We start from the raw sequence: 15611 nt of genomic DNA, 5'->3' as shown, positions 1-15611 counted from the left end.
TGAAGCCTCTCTGACCATCTCAAGAGTTCAGCTAGAAGACTCTGCTGTGTATTACTGTGCGCTGGAGACCACAGTGATGAATCTACATCAACACTCGTACAAAAACCTGCTTCACCTCCTGTCTATTAACGACAAACTGAAAAACCACAGTGTTTCCTTCATGAGGAAATGAAGCAGATCATTATGATATAAACCGGCTCTCATCCCTGTTTGCTCTGAACCCAGTTCAGTTTTGTGGTGTAGCTACATGGTAGTGAAGTGTGTATCAGTTTCATAGCAAAAGGAGAAAGAGGGAAGGAGAAGGATAAACAGATCTATAAGCCCACATAATTGTTTGGAAAACATTTCAAATCAGTCTTAGATTATATCAGTTATTATGTGACGTCTTTTTATTTAAAGAAGCAGATAAATGCTTCTGGATTCTTTAGTATTTATTGTAGTGCTCACCATTCTGGGTTTGAATGGGGCAAAGAAGGAGGAAGAGACACTGTTCATTATTATCATTTAGGGGAACACCAACATACAGTGAAAGGTATCAAGAGGAATGTGAGGAAATAACGGACTCAGTCGCAGGACCCATTTTTCACAAGTATCTACACCTCAAGCTCGTCTTCCACGCTTCCCAACAGGCACTCACTCCCTAATAAACCCTGTCAGCCCCCGCGATGGTTAAACAACTATTTTACATTTTTCCCACAGTTCCTGTCATTCACAAGTATTTATAATAAATGCTCAAATGTGACATTTTTCAGTAATACAGGTCATTACATTATCATATTAACTCTACAAATAGAGTACAAGAGCTTGATGTGTTATTTCTCTTCATATGTAGTCTTGCTGTATAACCGATAAGACTCCATACAGTCCAATACCTTTTATGTTAACGTTAACACAACAATATCAAATACATTTAAATTGACGATATAAATAAATAAATTTTAAAATGTACTGATGACCGGATTAATACTTGCCTATCCTACAAGATAAAATGACATGAAATCAAATTTCCGAATCAGCTTCGTTAACAGTTGAAAGATCTTACGTATCTGACATTATGAATAAAAAATTAAAACATTTCATGGTCTTCAGTTCTTCCCTTATAATTATTTTTAAAATAATTCACAGTTATTTTGCTTAGAATGCAACAAAATGCAGAAGAAATTAAACAATAAATGCTGAAAACTTTCTTCATTTGTTCACAGTGATCAGCTGAAATTAACTCTGTTCTGATCATGTTGTTACACACACTTCCTAAAGGGGGCGACACAACATCACAAAGAACCACAGTTTCAGCTGCGATTATTATCACATAAGCTTCTCATTAACATTTGTCACTGAAGAGAGGTTTGGTCTAAAAGTGGGGAAACAACCAGAGAGACGGATAAATGCAACAGACACACAGATCAGTCTGTTGTATTTAGTCACTGAGCAGATCAGTAATGGCACATGGGATCAACATTATTGTCATTCTTGCCGCAATTTGCCTTGGTATAACTTTTATATTCACAATTAATTATTTTGTTCAATTAATTATGATCACTTTTGGTTGTGTCTTATTAATATTGTGTCCTTTTCTCCCCAGAAATCAGAGCTCAAGACACAGTGACTCAGTCCACAGGAGATGTGATCGGATACGAAGGAGGATCAGTGACTCTCAGCTGTAACTTTACAACAAGCGATTCTAATCCATATCTCTTCTGGTACATCCAACGTCCTAATGACCCTCCCAAGTACGTGCTGAGACGTGACAAATACAGCAATGATACAGTACAAGAGTACAAGAAGAGATTTAATGCAAAACTCAACACAAGTTCAGTTCCTTTGACAATAGAGGATGTGCAGCTGTGTGACTCTGCTGTGTATTACTGTGCGCTGAAGCCCACAGTGACAGAAACACTCTGAACCCCTTACAGAAACTCCAGAACACTGGCACACTCTTACAGTAGGACACCTTCTGCTTCATTCACAAATTTCTCGATTATTCATAAATAAATTCTGCAATATTGAATAGCAGCCCCTTAATTACGGTGAAGTAACAATATTTCTGTCTAGTACTTGTCTGGAACCTTCATTCATGTTAAATTACAGTGCTAGATATGGGTTGTCAAACTCCCAACAGCCATGCACCTGTTTATAGGGCAGGGTAACACTTTCACTCACACACTGCAGTTTACAGTCACCACTTCACCTGACACACCACTTATTCTTTGGACTGTTGCAGGAAACCAGTTGAATTAAATTCAAAATCCATCCACCCAACTATCCATTGTCAACAACCTCTTGTCCCGAGCAGAGTCCCAGCAACACAGGGTGCAAGGTCAAAGGGACAGACCCCGGAGGGGACGCCAGTCCATCACAAAGCACCTTAATCAGGACTCAAACCCCAGACCCACCACACAGCCAGCACCTGCTAAACGCACTGCACCAACCTTCTAAACATCTAAAAACACAAATGAAAAATTCAACATCATGCAAACTTGGTACTAAGTGATAATATTTTCAGTTGATATCTGATTCATATTTAACTCTAGAGAGTCATGTGTAATAATATTGATGTGTCTTCCAGCACAGATGAGTGTGTGTGTGTGTGTGTGTGTGTGTGTGTGTGTCTGTGCTGTGTGTGAAGGAGGAGCTGAGCACTTCAGGGCAGGAGAAGTTCTCCTGTACAGCAGAGGAAGTGTTGAGCTCTAACTGTACACACTGTAAGTGTGTCTTTCTCCATCCACCACGATGTTGTTCTCTTCATTTCTCCTGCTCTCAGCACTCCTAGGTAAGTCAATTTATAGTTCATTTTTTTTTACACATTGATGTAAAAATTATGAAAACTGCATCAAGTCAGCTTTTCAAGTGAACTTGTTCTACTCAGGGAAAAACGCAAGACTGTAAACACTTTATTTTCAAAGTATTTATTAATGTCCTTGAATTAATATGATAATTCTTGTTTTCCACAGATTACAGTGCTGGGGATTCAATAATACCACTCAGTGACGTAGTTCATGTTTTTGAGGGAAACAATGTTACACTTTCCTGCAACTACAGCGGATCAGCTTACTCTTTTCTGTGGTATCGACAGTACTCCAGGTCCAACCCAGAATTCCTCTTGCTCAGATATGAATCCTCTGACAGAATAATACATGCGACTCCACCATTCCCTCATCTGTCAGTTATACTAGATAAAGGAAACAACCGTGTCGATCTCAAGTTCTCCTCTACAGCACTGACAGACTCTGCGATGTACTATTGTGCTTTGAGGCCCACAGTGACAGGAAACCCATCTGCTCTGTACAAAACCTCAGTGCGACTGAAAAGAAATACTTTTAAGACAATGGCAAACGTTCTGCTGTTACTTTTTTCACCTAAATCTATGCAAGTCTGAATAAAATTGATTGACCTTCTTTCAAGAATTAAAACACAGCTGTACACTGAAATACTGTCTTTTTATTGCTTCCAGATATACATACTGTATATTTTTCTGAAATCTTAAAAAATTCACAGACACACATTGTCTGAAGCCATTTGTCCCAAGCGAGGTTGCGGAGAACCGAGCCTAACCCGGCAACACAGGGCATAAGGCTGGATGGGGAGGGGTCACACCCAGGAACGGGACGCCAGTCCGTCCCAAGGCACCCCAAGTGGGACTCAAACCCCGGACCCACCGGAGAGCAGGACCTGGCCAAACCCGCTGCGCTACCGAACCCCCCACCAAAAAAAATTAATTTATGGGAAATATTAATCTGAAACTACAGCCAGTAAAGCCACCAAGCAAAGAATAATGTATTACAAAGAAATAAAGCACATGAAAATAATAAACACATGCCTGCAAGAATTATTCATATCGTGAGATTTTCACTTGAGACCTATTTGTTCCATAAAGAAAACTCACCGAAGGAGAGAAGTTCAGACAATGCAATCATAAAGTTTCAACTTTATGAATGGAATTTCATTATTCCCAAATCACAGTGACAACAAAAATCGTCTTCCAAAAATTTGCATTCCTTCTGTGTCACATCAAAATCACTTCAGTGAAAAACTTGTTATTGCAGAACTGACTGTTGTGATAATTTAGTGGACTTGTGGCAGTACAATAATAGCTGTTGGTCTCTGAAGTGAACATCTGCTGTCTTCTAGTGGTCAAAAGAGGAATCATTCAGTCGCATCAACACCCACACACACGGTACTGGGAATTTAGAGTGACCAATCCACTAGAACACATGTCTGCGGAATGTGGATTGAAACCCATGCAAATAAGAGAGATGCAAACTCTGCCCAGATTGAGCGAGTTTTGAACCCAGAGCCCAGGCACTACAAAGCAGCACCACCACCATTCTGCTTTCTAGTGAAACCAACTTTGATCACTTCTTGTCTAAAAGCAGCTACGTAAGAAGTTGCAGGATTAGAAGACATAAAATGCTTGTTTTCTGTGTAAATAAAATAATGCCATGAAATCAATGTAACAACTCATGTGCACAGATGGGACACCAGTATGTCTCATGTTACTGGTGAAACCAAATTCAATCAGTTTTTCTAAACTAAACACAGCTTGTGAGAACTTGGTGGGTCATTATAGCTAAAACTGATCCTCACCGTCTCTCTGGAAGTAAAAAAATTCTACAAAATGGGTGTAAAACTGGTGTGTCAGACATCTCCGCACGCATTGCTGCCTGCCTGTCGGACATCTCTTCACCTCCAACTCAACCTCTCCAAAACAGAGATTCTTTACCTCCCAGCTGGCCTGTCCTCCTGTCACGACCTCTCGATCAAACTGAGCAACTCACTCATTTCTCCTGGCTTCTTCACTAAGAGTCTGGGTATAACGATTGATGCGAGTCTATCATTCTCTCGACATATCGAAGCCACAACGCTGTCCTGTAGATACATAATGCGTAATATTTGTAGGATCTGTCCCTACCTCACTACTGACTCCACCCAACTACTTGTCCAGGCCATGGTGACTTCCCATCTGGACTACTGCAACTCTCTCCTGTGTGGCATTCCTGCTAATGCCATCAAACCTCTGCAGCTTCTACAGAATGCTGCTGCACAAGTTGTGTTTGATTTGCCAAAGCCCTCCCATGTATCTCCTCTACTCATCTCTCTGCACTGGCTTCCTATAGCTGCCCGAATCAAATTCAAAACCCTGGTTACTGTGTACAAATGCATCAATAGAACTGCTCCCGGCTATTTACAAGACTTAATCAACCGGTACACCCCAGCCAGGCCCCTTCGTTCATCTACTTCTGCTCGCTTGGTAGTCCCGTGCACGAAAAGCAAAGCTCTGAAGTTCTCGTTTCTGGGTCCGTTGTGGTGGAATGACCTTCTCCTGTCACTCAGAACTGTAGAAACTCTCTCTGTTTTCAAGAAGGGTCTGAAAGCCCACCTTTTCCAGAGCCACTTCACCCAAGATCTCTCCAGCTGGTTTACGGTGTAACTGTCCAGGCATCGTAACTCCATAAGCATCCCCAGATACAATCTTTATTCAGTCACTACTCTGGCATTGTACTTGTTCATTTGTGTGTCTTATAATATTTTTTTTAAATTTTAAAAAAATTGGTGGGAGGGTATTGGGATTTGGGCTTGGTGGCGCAATGAGTTGGACCAGGTCCTGCTCTCCAGTGGGTTTGGGGTTTGAGTCCCGCTTGGGGTGCCTTGCGACGGACTGGCATCCCGTCCTGGGTGCGTCCCCTCCCCCTCCAGCCTAACGCCCTGAGTTGCCAGGTTAGGCTCCGGTTCCCCGTGACCCCCTATGGGACAAGCGGTTCAGAAAGTGTGTGTGTGTGTTTGTGGGGTATCGGGTTTTGTCTATCCCGTGTCTTATGCAGCTAATTGAAAGATGAACCTCGGTGCGGCAAGTGGTAGGGAACAAACTAGGTTTGCTTGAGACTTTCATGTCTGCAGCTATGTCTCCTTCTCTGAATGTAATGCATAAATTGTACTTTTGCTGAAATCTATGTCACTTTGGACAAAACATCTGCTAACTGAATAAATGTAAATGGGTTTTCATCTGTTGTTCACAGCCATTTCAGCTGGAGATGAGATTCAACAGAAGGAGTCCTCGCTATCGAAGGAAGGAGGACAGAGTGTTTCTCTGGAATGTACCTTCAGCACAACCAGCACTTATTACAATATCCACTGGTACCGCCAGTATCCAGGAACAGCTCCACAGATCTACATCAACACTTGTACAAAAACCTGCATCACCTCCCATCTATAAAAAATAAACTAAAAAAACACAGCATTTACCCCATGGGGGGGGGTGTGGTGGTGGTGTGGTGTGGTGGTGTGGTGGGTTAGACCAGGTCCTGCTCTCTGGTGGGTCTGGTGTTCAAGTCCTGCTTGGGGTGCCTTGTGACGGCCTCGCATCTTGTCCTGAGTGGGTCTCCTCCACCTCCAGCCTTATGCCCTGTGTTGCCGGGTTAGGCTCCGGCTCCCCATGACCCTGTATGGGACAAGGGGTTCAGGTGATGTGTGTGTGTTTTCCCCATGAGGAAATGAGGCAGCTCATTGTGATATAAACCGGCTCTCATCCAGCCAGTCTGTTTTCTCTGAACCCAGTTCAGATTTGTGGTGTAGCTACATGGTAGTGAAACATGCATCAGTTTCATAGAGAAAGGAGAGAAGGAGAAGGATGAAACAGATCTATAAGCCCACATATTTGTTTGGAAAACAATTCAAATTATATCAATGATTACATGACCTCTTTTCCTTTAAAGAAGCACATAAACGCTTGTGGGTTCCTTCATATTTATTGTAGTGCACACCCTTCTGGGTTCGAATGGGGCAAAGAAGGGCGAAGAGAGACTGTTCATTATTATCATTTAGGGGAACACCAGCACACAGCGAAAGGTATCAACAATAATGTGAGGAAATAATGGACTCAGTCCCAGGACCCATTTTTCCTCAGGGATCTACACCTCAGGCTTCCACACTTGCCAACAGGCACTCACTGTCAGCCTCCACAGTGATTAATCAACTCTTTTACATTTTTCCCCACAATTCCTGTCATTCACAAGTATTTACAATAAAAACTCAAACATGACACTTTTCAGTCATACGGGTCATTGCATCATCTTATTAACTCTACAGATATAGTACAAGAGCTTGATGTGTTACTTCTCTTCATATGTAGTCTTGCTATATGACTGATAATACTCCATACAGTCCAGTATTCTTTTTGTTAATGTTTACGCCACTATAGGAAATACATTTCTTGTATTCTGCAGTGATTTCTGGAAATAACTCCACAAACAGAAAACTGTATGCGTATATATGTACGAACACAAGAACAGACATATAAAGACAAGCTCAAGGAAGATACGACACTGAAGATTTGAGGATGTAGTGACACGTGTCCTTTTGGGGGCGACATTGTAGCACAAATATCCTACATTCCAGTTGGAATTCAGACATATAAACTCCACATTAAATTTAAGTACTTGAAACACATGGAGTAAATTACTCAAAACAAAAAGAAAGACTTTTACTGCTTCACTGTCCACAAAGATCTACTTGTTTCCTGTTTCTCATCACCTCACACTTGAAAAATAGAAACACAGCTGAGAATTATTTTTGTTCTTACTACATTTTGTAACCCCTCCGCGAACCGCCACCTTACCGAGGTGGAGGGGTTAGAGTGCCTGAATGATCTCAGGAGCTATGTTGCCTGGGGCTATATGCCCCTGGTAGGGTCTCCCAAGGCAAACAGGTCCTGGATGACAGACGAGACAAAGTGCGATTCAAAATCCCCTTATGACTATTAAATCAAGGATCTCGTTCACCCCAAGTCCCAAAAGCCAGAGTTGGCGCCCGAGGTTTGGGTCGGCCGGGCACTCGTCCCCGACCACTGCCCAAATCACAACGTACCAGCCCCTTATGTCCTCTCCGGCAGGTGGTGAGCCCACCGAAGAGCGGCTCCACGTCATGGCTTCGGGCTAAGCCCGGTCAGGCCCCGTGAGCATAGACCTGGCCACCAGGCGCTCGCATGCGAGCCCCCCCCCCCCAGGCCTGGCTCCAGGGTGGGGCCCCGGTGACCCCATACCGGGCACTGATCTGAATCCGAGTGGTGAGTTGTTATTGGATTTCTGTGCTAGTCACGGTTTATCCATAACGAACACCATGTTCATGCATAAGGGTGTCCATCAGTGCACTTGGCACCAGGACACCCTAGGTCGGAGGTCGATGATCGACTTTGTAGTCGTTTCTTCTGACCTTCGGCCATATGTCTTGGACACTCGGGTGAAGAGAGGGGCTGAGCTGTCAACTGATCACCACCTGGTGGTGAGTTGGATTCGATGGTGGGGGAAAAAGCTGGACAGACCTGGCAGGCCCAAACGCATAGTGAGGGTCTGTTGGAAATGTTTGGCAGAGGCCCCTGTCAAAGAGGTCTTCAACTCCCACCTCCGACAGAACTTCAACCAAGTCCCGAGGGAGACTGGGGACATTGAGTCCGAATGGACTATGTTCCGCGCCTCCATTGTTGGGGCGGCGGTTCGGAGCTGCGGCCATAAAGTCTCCGGCGCCTGTCGCGGCGGCAATCCCCAAACACGGTGGTGGACACCGGAGGTAAGGGATACCATCAAGCTGAAGAAGGAGTTCTATCGGGCCTGGCTGGCTCATGGGACTCCTGAAGCAGCTGACGGGTACCGGCGGACCAGACGGAGCGTGGCTCTGGCAGTCGCCGCGGCAAAAACTCGGGCCTGGGAGGAGTTCGGAGAGGCCATGGAGGAAGACTTTCGGTCGGCCTCAAAGAGATTCTGGCAAACCGTCCAGCGACTCAGAGGGGGGAAGCGGTGTTCCACAAACACTGTTTACAGTGGAAGTGGTGCGCTGCTGACCTCAACTGAGGATGTCCTCAGGCAGTGGAAGGAGTACTTTGAGGATCTCCTCAATCCCTCCAACACACCTTTCGTAGACGAAGCTGAAGCCGGGGACTCGGAGGGGGACTCATCCATTACCCTGGCTGAAGTTGCTGAGGTAGTCAAACTCCTCGGTGGCAAGGCTCCGGGGGTGGATGAGATCCGCCCCGAGTTTCTCAAGTCTCTGGATGTTGTGGGGCTGTCTTGGCTGACACGCCTCTGCAGCATCGCGTGGAGTTTGGGGACGGTGCAGACCGGGGTGGTGGTCCCTCTTTTTAAGAAGGGGGACCGGAGATTGTGTTCCAACTATAGGTGATCACACTCCTTAGCCTCCCTGGGAAAGTCTATGCCAGGGTAATGGAGAGGAGAATCCGACCGATAGTCGAACCTCGGATTCAGGAGGAGCAATGCGGTTTTCGCCCTGGCCGTGGAACGCTGGACCAGCTCTATACCCTCACTAGGGTGTTGGAGGGTTCATGGGAGTTTGCCCAACCAGTCCATATGTGTTTTGTAGACCTGGAGAAGGCATTCGACCATGTCCCTCGTGGCATCCTGTGGGGGGTACTTCAGTATTATGGGGTTCAGGGCTCGTTGCTACGGGCTGTTCGTTCCCTGTATGACCGGAGCAGGAGCTTGGTTCGCATTGCCGGCAGTAAGTCAGACCTGTTCCCGGTGCATGTTGGACTCCGCCAGGGCTGCCCTTTGTCACCGATTCTGTTCATTATCTTTATGGACAGAATTTCTAGGCGCAGTCAGGGAACGGAGGGTGTCTGTTTTGGTGGCCGCGAGATCTCGTCTCTGCTTTTTGCGGACGATGTGGTCCTGTTGGCTTCATCAAATCAAGACTTGCAGCGTGCACTGGAGAGGTTTGCAGCCGAGTGCGAAGCGGCAGGGATGAGAATCAGCACCTCCAAATCCGAGACCATGGTCCTCAGTCGGAAAAAGGTGAATTGCCCCCTCCGGGTTAGGGGGGAGTTGCTCCCTCAAGTGGAGGAGTTTAAGTATCTCGGGGTCTTGTTCACGAGTGAGGGAAAAATGGAACGGCAGGTTGACAGACGGATCGGTGCGGCGTCCGCAGTAATGCGGTCATTGTACCGGTCTGTTGTGGTGAAGAAGGAGCTGAGTCGTAAGGCGAAGCTTTCAATTGACCGGTCGATCCACGTTCCTACTCTCATCTATGGTCATGAACTCTGCATCATGACCGAAAGAATGAGATCGCGGATACAAGCGGCAGAAATGAGTTTCCTCCGCAGAGTGGCTGGGCGCACCTTTAGGGATAGGGTGAGGAGCTCAGTCACCCGAGAGGAGCTCGGAGTAGAGCCGCTGCTCCTCCGCATCGAGAGGAGCCAGTTGAGGTAGCTCGGGCATCTGTTCCGGATACCTCCTGGATGCCTCCCTGGGGAGGTGTTCTGGGCATGTCCCACTGGGAGGAGGCCTCGGGGCAGACCCAGGACACGTTGGAGAGACTACGTCTCCCAGCTGGCCTAGGAACGCCTTGGGGTTCCCCCAGAGGAGCTGGAGGAGGTTTGCGGGGAGAGGGAAGTCTGGGAGGCTCTGCTCGGACCACTGCCCCCGTGACCCGGTCCCAGATAAGCGGAGGAAGATGGATGGATGGATGGATGATTACATTTTGTAATAATATGGTCTTTAGTCTTTATTGTTGCTTTTTAACGTTGCTTCGCCTTGAGGCGAATAGTGACAGTAACACTCTGGACCCCTTAAAGAAACTTTGACTTACGAGCTCAAAGTACAATACATGCAGCCTCTTGCACATCACTTGAGATAAGACTATATCAATAAATTTTACAATTTACTAATTATGGGATTGATACTTGTCTCCCCTACAAGATAAAATGACATAAAATCAAAATTCCTAATCACCTTTATTAACAATAAAAGACGACAAAGATTTTACATTTCCTCTGAGATATTGAACAGAACATCAAAACATTTTTTCACACACTTTAATTCTTTCCTTATCATATTTACTTTAAAATAATTTCATTTTAACTTGTGGGAAATCCAGCAAAATCTTCAAAAATTAAAAAATGAATACCTGGATACTGCTGACAAAAATTTAGTCCGTTGTGACATGATGTTGCACACAATTCCTAAAGGGGGCGACACAACATCAGAAAGAAGCACAGTTTCAGCTGCGATTATTATCACATAAGCTTCTCATTAACATTTGTCGCTGAAGAGAGGTTTGGTCTAAAAGTCAGGAAACAAACAGAGAGATGAATAAATGCAACAGACACACAGATCGGTTTGTTGCTTTTAGTCACTGAACAGATCACTAATGGCACATGGGATCAACATTATTGTCATTCTTGCTGCAATTTGCCTTGGTATGACTGCTATATTCACAATTAATCACTTTGTTCAGTCAATTCTCATGGATTTTGGTTGTGTCTTATAAATATTGTGTCTTTTTCTCCCCAGAAATCAGAGCTCAGGACACAGTGACTCAGTCCACAGGAGATGTGATCGGATATGAAGGAGGATCGGTGACTCTCAGCTGTACCTATAAAACAACCTCTTCAGTCCCAGATCTCTTCTGGTACATCCAGCGTCCTCATGAGTCTCCCAGATACATTTTGAGAGGAGATACAAATGAAGGACATAGCACAGAGCCAGAATTTAAACTCAGGTTTAAATCCACTCTCAGGAAAGTTAACAGCAGCGTACCTTTGACAATAGAGGATGTGCAGCTGTGTGACTCTGTTGTGTATTACTGTGCGCTGAGGCCCACAGTGACAGAAACACTCTGAACCCCTTACAGAAACTCCTGGATAAGACGTACAACACAAAAAGTAAAGACAACACTGCCACCTAGGGGTCTGAAATGGAGAAGGTCAGGGCCACATATGGATGACACATAGAGCAAGGATTCCTTAGGGGAGGTCATGTGACCTGATTAAGCCCAGAAGAACGAGGTAACAATGAGCACAACCCACAGCACAGCGAACACAGGAGCGCAGTCGTGTTACTCTCAGTTCTACATGGAGAAATCATTCATCTTACTGATTGTCACCATCACCACAGGTCAGAGGTGTTGGACAGTAATTCCTGTTGTCACTGTCACCTCAGATTTGTGTTCTTTACTGTGGTAAATATTGTAGGGTTGTGTTCTTGTGCCATTTCTTTGTCATCCTTGATATTTATATGTTCTCTTTTCAGGACTGAGTGCTGGTGATGATATCAGACCTGAAAAGGATCAACAGTCCGGTACAGAAGGAGAATCAGTGACACTGAGCTGTAAATACAGTACTAACAGTGAAGATGTTTATCTCTACTGGTACAGACAGAACCCGAACCAGGCTCCTCAGTACCTCCTCTACAAGGGGGCCCGATCAGACAGTAGTGCTGAACACAGTACAAATAAGAGATTCAAATGTACCACATCCAGGGACTCAACCCAGCTCACCATCGAAGCTCTTACCATGTCAGACACAGCCATCTACTACTGTGCTCTGAGGGTGGCACAGTGAGCAAAAGTCACTGAGAAGCTCTACAAAAACTCCTTTGCCCAGAACTTCCTCTCAGCAACCATGAAATGCAGCTTCTTTCCCACAGTCTGGGATCAGTTCCACAGCAGCAGAGCTTCAGAAGTAACTGTGGTTACCGTGGTAAACACGACTGTGTGGAGCTGATGGGGTGAGAGAGTGAAGTAAATATGGGAGGAAGGTGCTGTAAATGTGGTCAGAACTGGTACAGTAGCTGTAGCACAGACAGGTGGATGAAGTGTGTCCAGAATTTATTTAGAGAGAGAAAGGTTCAAATCTTCAAGTGAGATGGACCTTCAGAGGACACTCAGGAGCAGGACCAGGCTTGGTGAGATACACAAAGACAAACACTCGAGTGTTTCTGTAACTAGTCAAGCACTGTCACACACACAAGACTCCACACACACACTCGCGATGGCTTTTCCAATTCTGGGAAGGGGGGACCTCTGGTGGTCCTGCAAGGAACTGAAACCCAGGGTCATGAGAGTGTTGGGGTTATTCTATTTGCATGAATATTTATACCTTACATGAACTTAAGAGATCAATGGTCAAGTGAGTCTGGAAGAGGAGAGTTCTTAGACCCTTTTATATGTGGACAGAGATTCATAATCTCTTAAGTTCATGTAAGGGTTAATGCTCATGCACTATCGATCATGCCCGGATAAACCTTTACACAGCTACTCCTGTAACGTAATGCAAATATTTCAATGTTTCTCCAAGGAAAAAAATAAAATTGCTAGGAATGTAATGAGAAATCATGGATATCCTGACAAAGTTTTAAACAGCTACTTGTGTCATGTACATTGATTCATTTGATGGAAAGTAACTACCTGTACTTCAGAATCATCCCTCTGCATCTAAGTGTCTTTTCCTGCTCATGTAATGAACACATTTTATTTTCTATCAGATGTACGTCACTTTGGAGTGAAGTCTCTCATAAATGAACACATGGACATGTAAATATAAGCCATCGTCAGTATTTATGCATTTCTACAGTTACACATTTTACTTTTAGATATGGTGCTCTGCTCACTGGAGTGACTCAGGGCACTGAACAAGTTCCAGAAAATACAACACAAGGTACAATAATATATATGTATACAAACACACTGTCTGAAATCACTTGTTTTAAGCGGGGTTGCGGTGAAGAGGAGCCGAACCCAGCAACACAGGGCACAAGGCCAGAGGGGGAGGGGACACACCCAGGACAGAAAGTCAGTCCACCACAAGCAGGACTTGAATCCCAGACCCATCACACAACAGGACCAAGCCAAACTCGCTGTGCCACCATGCCCCCCAACAACAATACAATATTCGCTGAATAATAAAAGCTGAAAAGTAAGCAAACTGGTAAGTGAGGAGCGTAAAACTAAAATCTTCCAAAGAGAAAAAGAAGGGATGAATGAACCCCTGGAGGCCCAAGTACCTGTGGTTGCACACATTCCACAATGGCACTTTAGACTGTGGTAACTGAGGACCTGTGTGTGTCTCTATTTCCAAAATGTGTCCAGGTGGAGTTACAGACTGAAGCTGAAGTCGCACCTCCATGTCCAGGTCTGTATATCGTATATTTGCTTGAGTTTTGCTTTTGACCACTCCGTCCACCTGTGGGTCTGACACACGAAGCTGCTGCTGAGGTTGTGAGCATGTTATTCCACATATGGCCTAATGGGGGCGACATCACACCAGAAACATCTGCTCTTTCAGCCCCAGCACTTTTTGCAACCTTCCCGTTAACATTTGTCACTGCAGAGAGGTTTGGTCTAAAGGTCGGAAATCAGCCAGAGAGACGGATAAATGCAACAGACACACAGATCAGTTTATTGTCTTTAGTCACTGAGCAGATCAGAAATGGCACATGGGCTCAACATTATTGTCATTCTTGCTGCATTTTGCCTTGGTATGACTTTTATATTCACAATTAATCATTTTGTTCAATCAATTATGATGGAGTTTGGTTGTGTCTTGTAAATATTGTGTCCTTTTCTCCCCAGAAATCAGAGCTCAGGATACGGTGACTCAGTCCACAGGAGATGTGATCGGATACGAAGGAGGATCAGTGACTCTCAGCTGTACCTTTACAACTACAAGTTCTACAAATCCGTATCTCTTCTGGTACATCCAACGTCCTAATGACCCTCCCAAGTATATGCTGAGACGTGACAAATACAGCAACGATACAGTACAAGAGTACAAGAAGAGATTTAATACAAAACTCAACACAAGTTCAGTACCTTTGACAATAGAGGATGTGCAGCTGTGTGACTCTGCTGTGTATTACTGTGCGCTGAAGCCCACAGTGACAGAAACACTCTGAACCCCTTACAGAAACTCCAGAACACTGTCACACTCTTACAGTAGGACACCTTCTGCTTCATTCTCAGATTTCTCTATTATTTGTAAATTAATACTGCAAGTTATTCAATAGCTGCTGTTTGATTATAGTGTTTATAGAGCAAGGTAACACTTTCAACTCACACACTGCGAGCAGTTTAGAGTCACCACTTCACCTGACACACCACTTATTCTTTGGACTATTGCAGGAAACCAATTGAATTAAATTCAAAATCCATCCATCCAACTATCCATTGTCCACAACCGCTTGTCTCAAGCAGAGTCCCAGCAACACAGGGTGCAATGTCGAAGGTACAGACCTTGGATGGGACGTCACTCAGTCCCAAAGCACCTTAATCAGGGCTCAAAGCCCAGACCCACCACACAGCCATCACCGGCTGAATGCACTGCACCACCTTTCCAAACATCTAAGAAGACAAATTAAAAAATTCAAAATCATGCCAACTTGGTACTCAGTGATAATACTTGCAGTTCATGTCTGATTCATGTTTAACTCTAGAGAGTCATGTCTAATAATATTGATGTGTGTTCCAGCACAGATGAGTATGTGTGTGAAGGAGGAGCTGAGCACTTCAGGGCAGGAGGAGTTCTCCTGTACAGTAGAGGAAGTGTTGAGCTCTAACTGTACACACTGTCAGTGTGTCTTTCTCCATCCACCACGATGTTGTTCTCTTCATTTCTCCTGCTCTCAGCACTTGTAGGTAAGTCAATTTACAGTTCATTTTTTTACACATTGATGTAAAAATTAAGAAAACTGCATCAAGTCAGCATTTCAAGTGAACTTGTTCTACTCAGGGATAAACGCAAGACTGTAAACACTTTATTTTCAAAGTATTTATTAATGTCCTTGAATTAATATGATAATTCTTGTTTCCCCACAGATTACAGTGCTGGAAAT

The 15611-nt window shown here is 44.6% G+C and overlaps 1 gene segment (V, D, J or C); it reads left to right on the top strand.

Annotated features, from left to right (window-relative positions):
• Positions 1-11723: 11723 nt before the first annotated feature.
• LOC114909479 (T cell receptor alpha variable 26-1-like) lies at positions 11724-14648 on the top strand (the record flags this gene model as incomplete). The annotated part of the segment is given in 4 exon segments: positions 11724-11897; positions 12033-12339; positions 13870-13912; positions 14505-14648. Coding segments are annotated over 4 exon segments (597 nt in total), but the record flags the coding sequence as incomplete, so codon positions are not given.
• Between the last annotated feature and the right edge of the window lie 963 nt (positions 14649-15611).

This window comes from Scleropages formosus, chromosome 25 (assembly GCF_900964775.1).
Source record: "Scleropages formosus chromosome 25, fSclFor1.1, whole genome shotgun sequence".
NCBI lineage: Eukaryota > Metazoa > Chordata > Actinopteri > Osteoglossiformes > Osteoglossidae > Scleropages > Scleropages formosus.
This window is presented reverse-complemented; position numbering and strand designations above follow the sequence as displayed.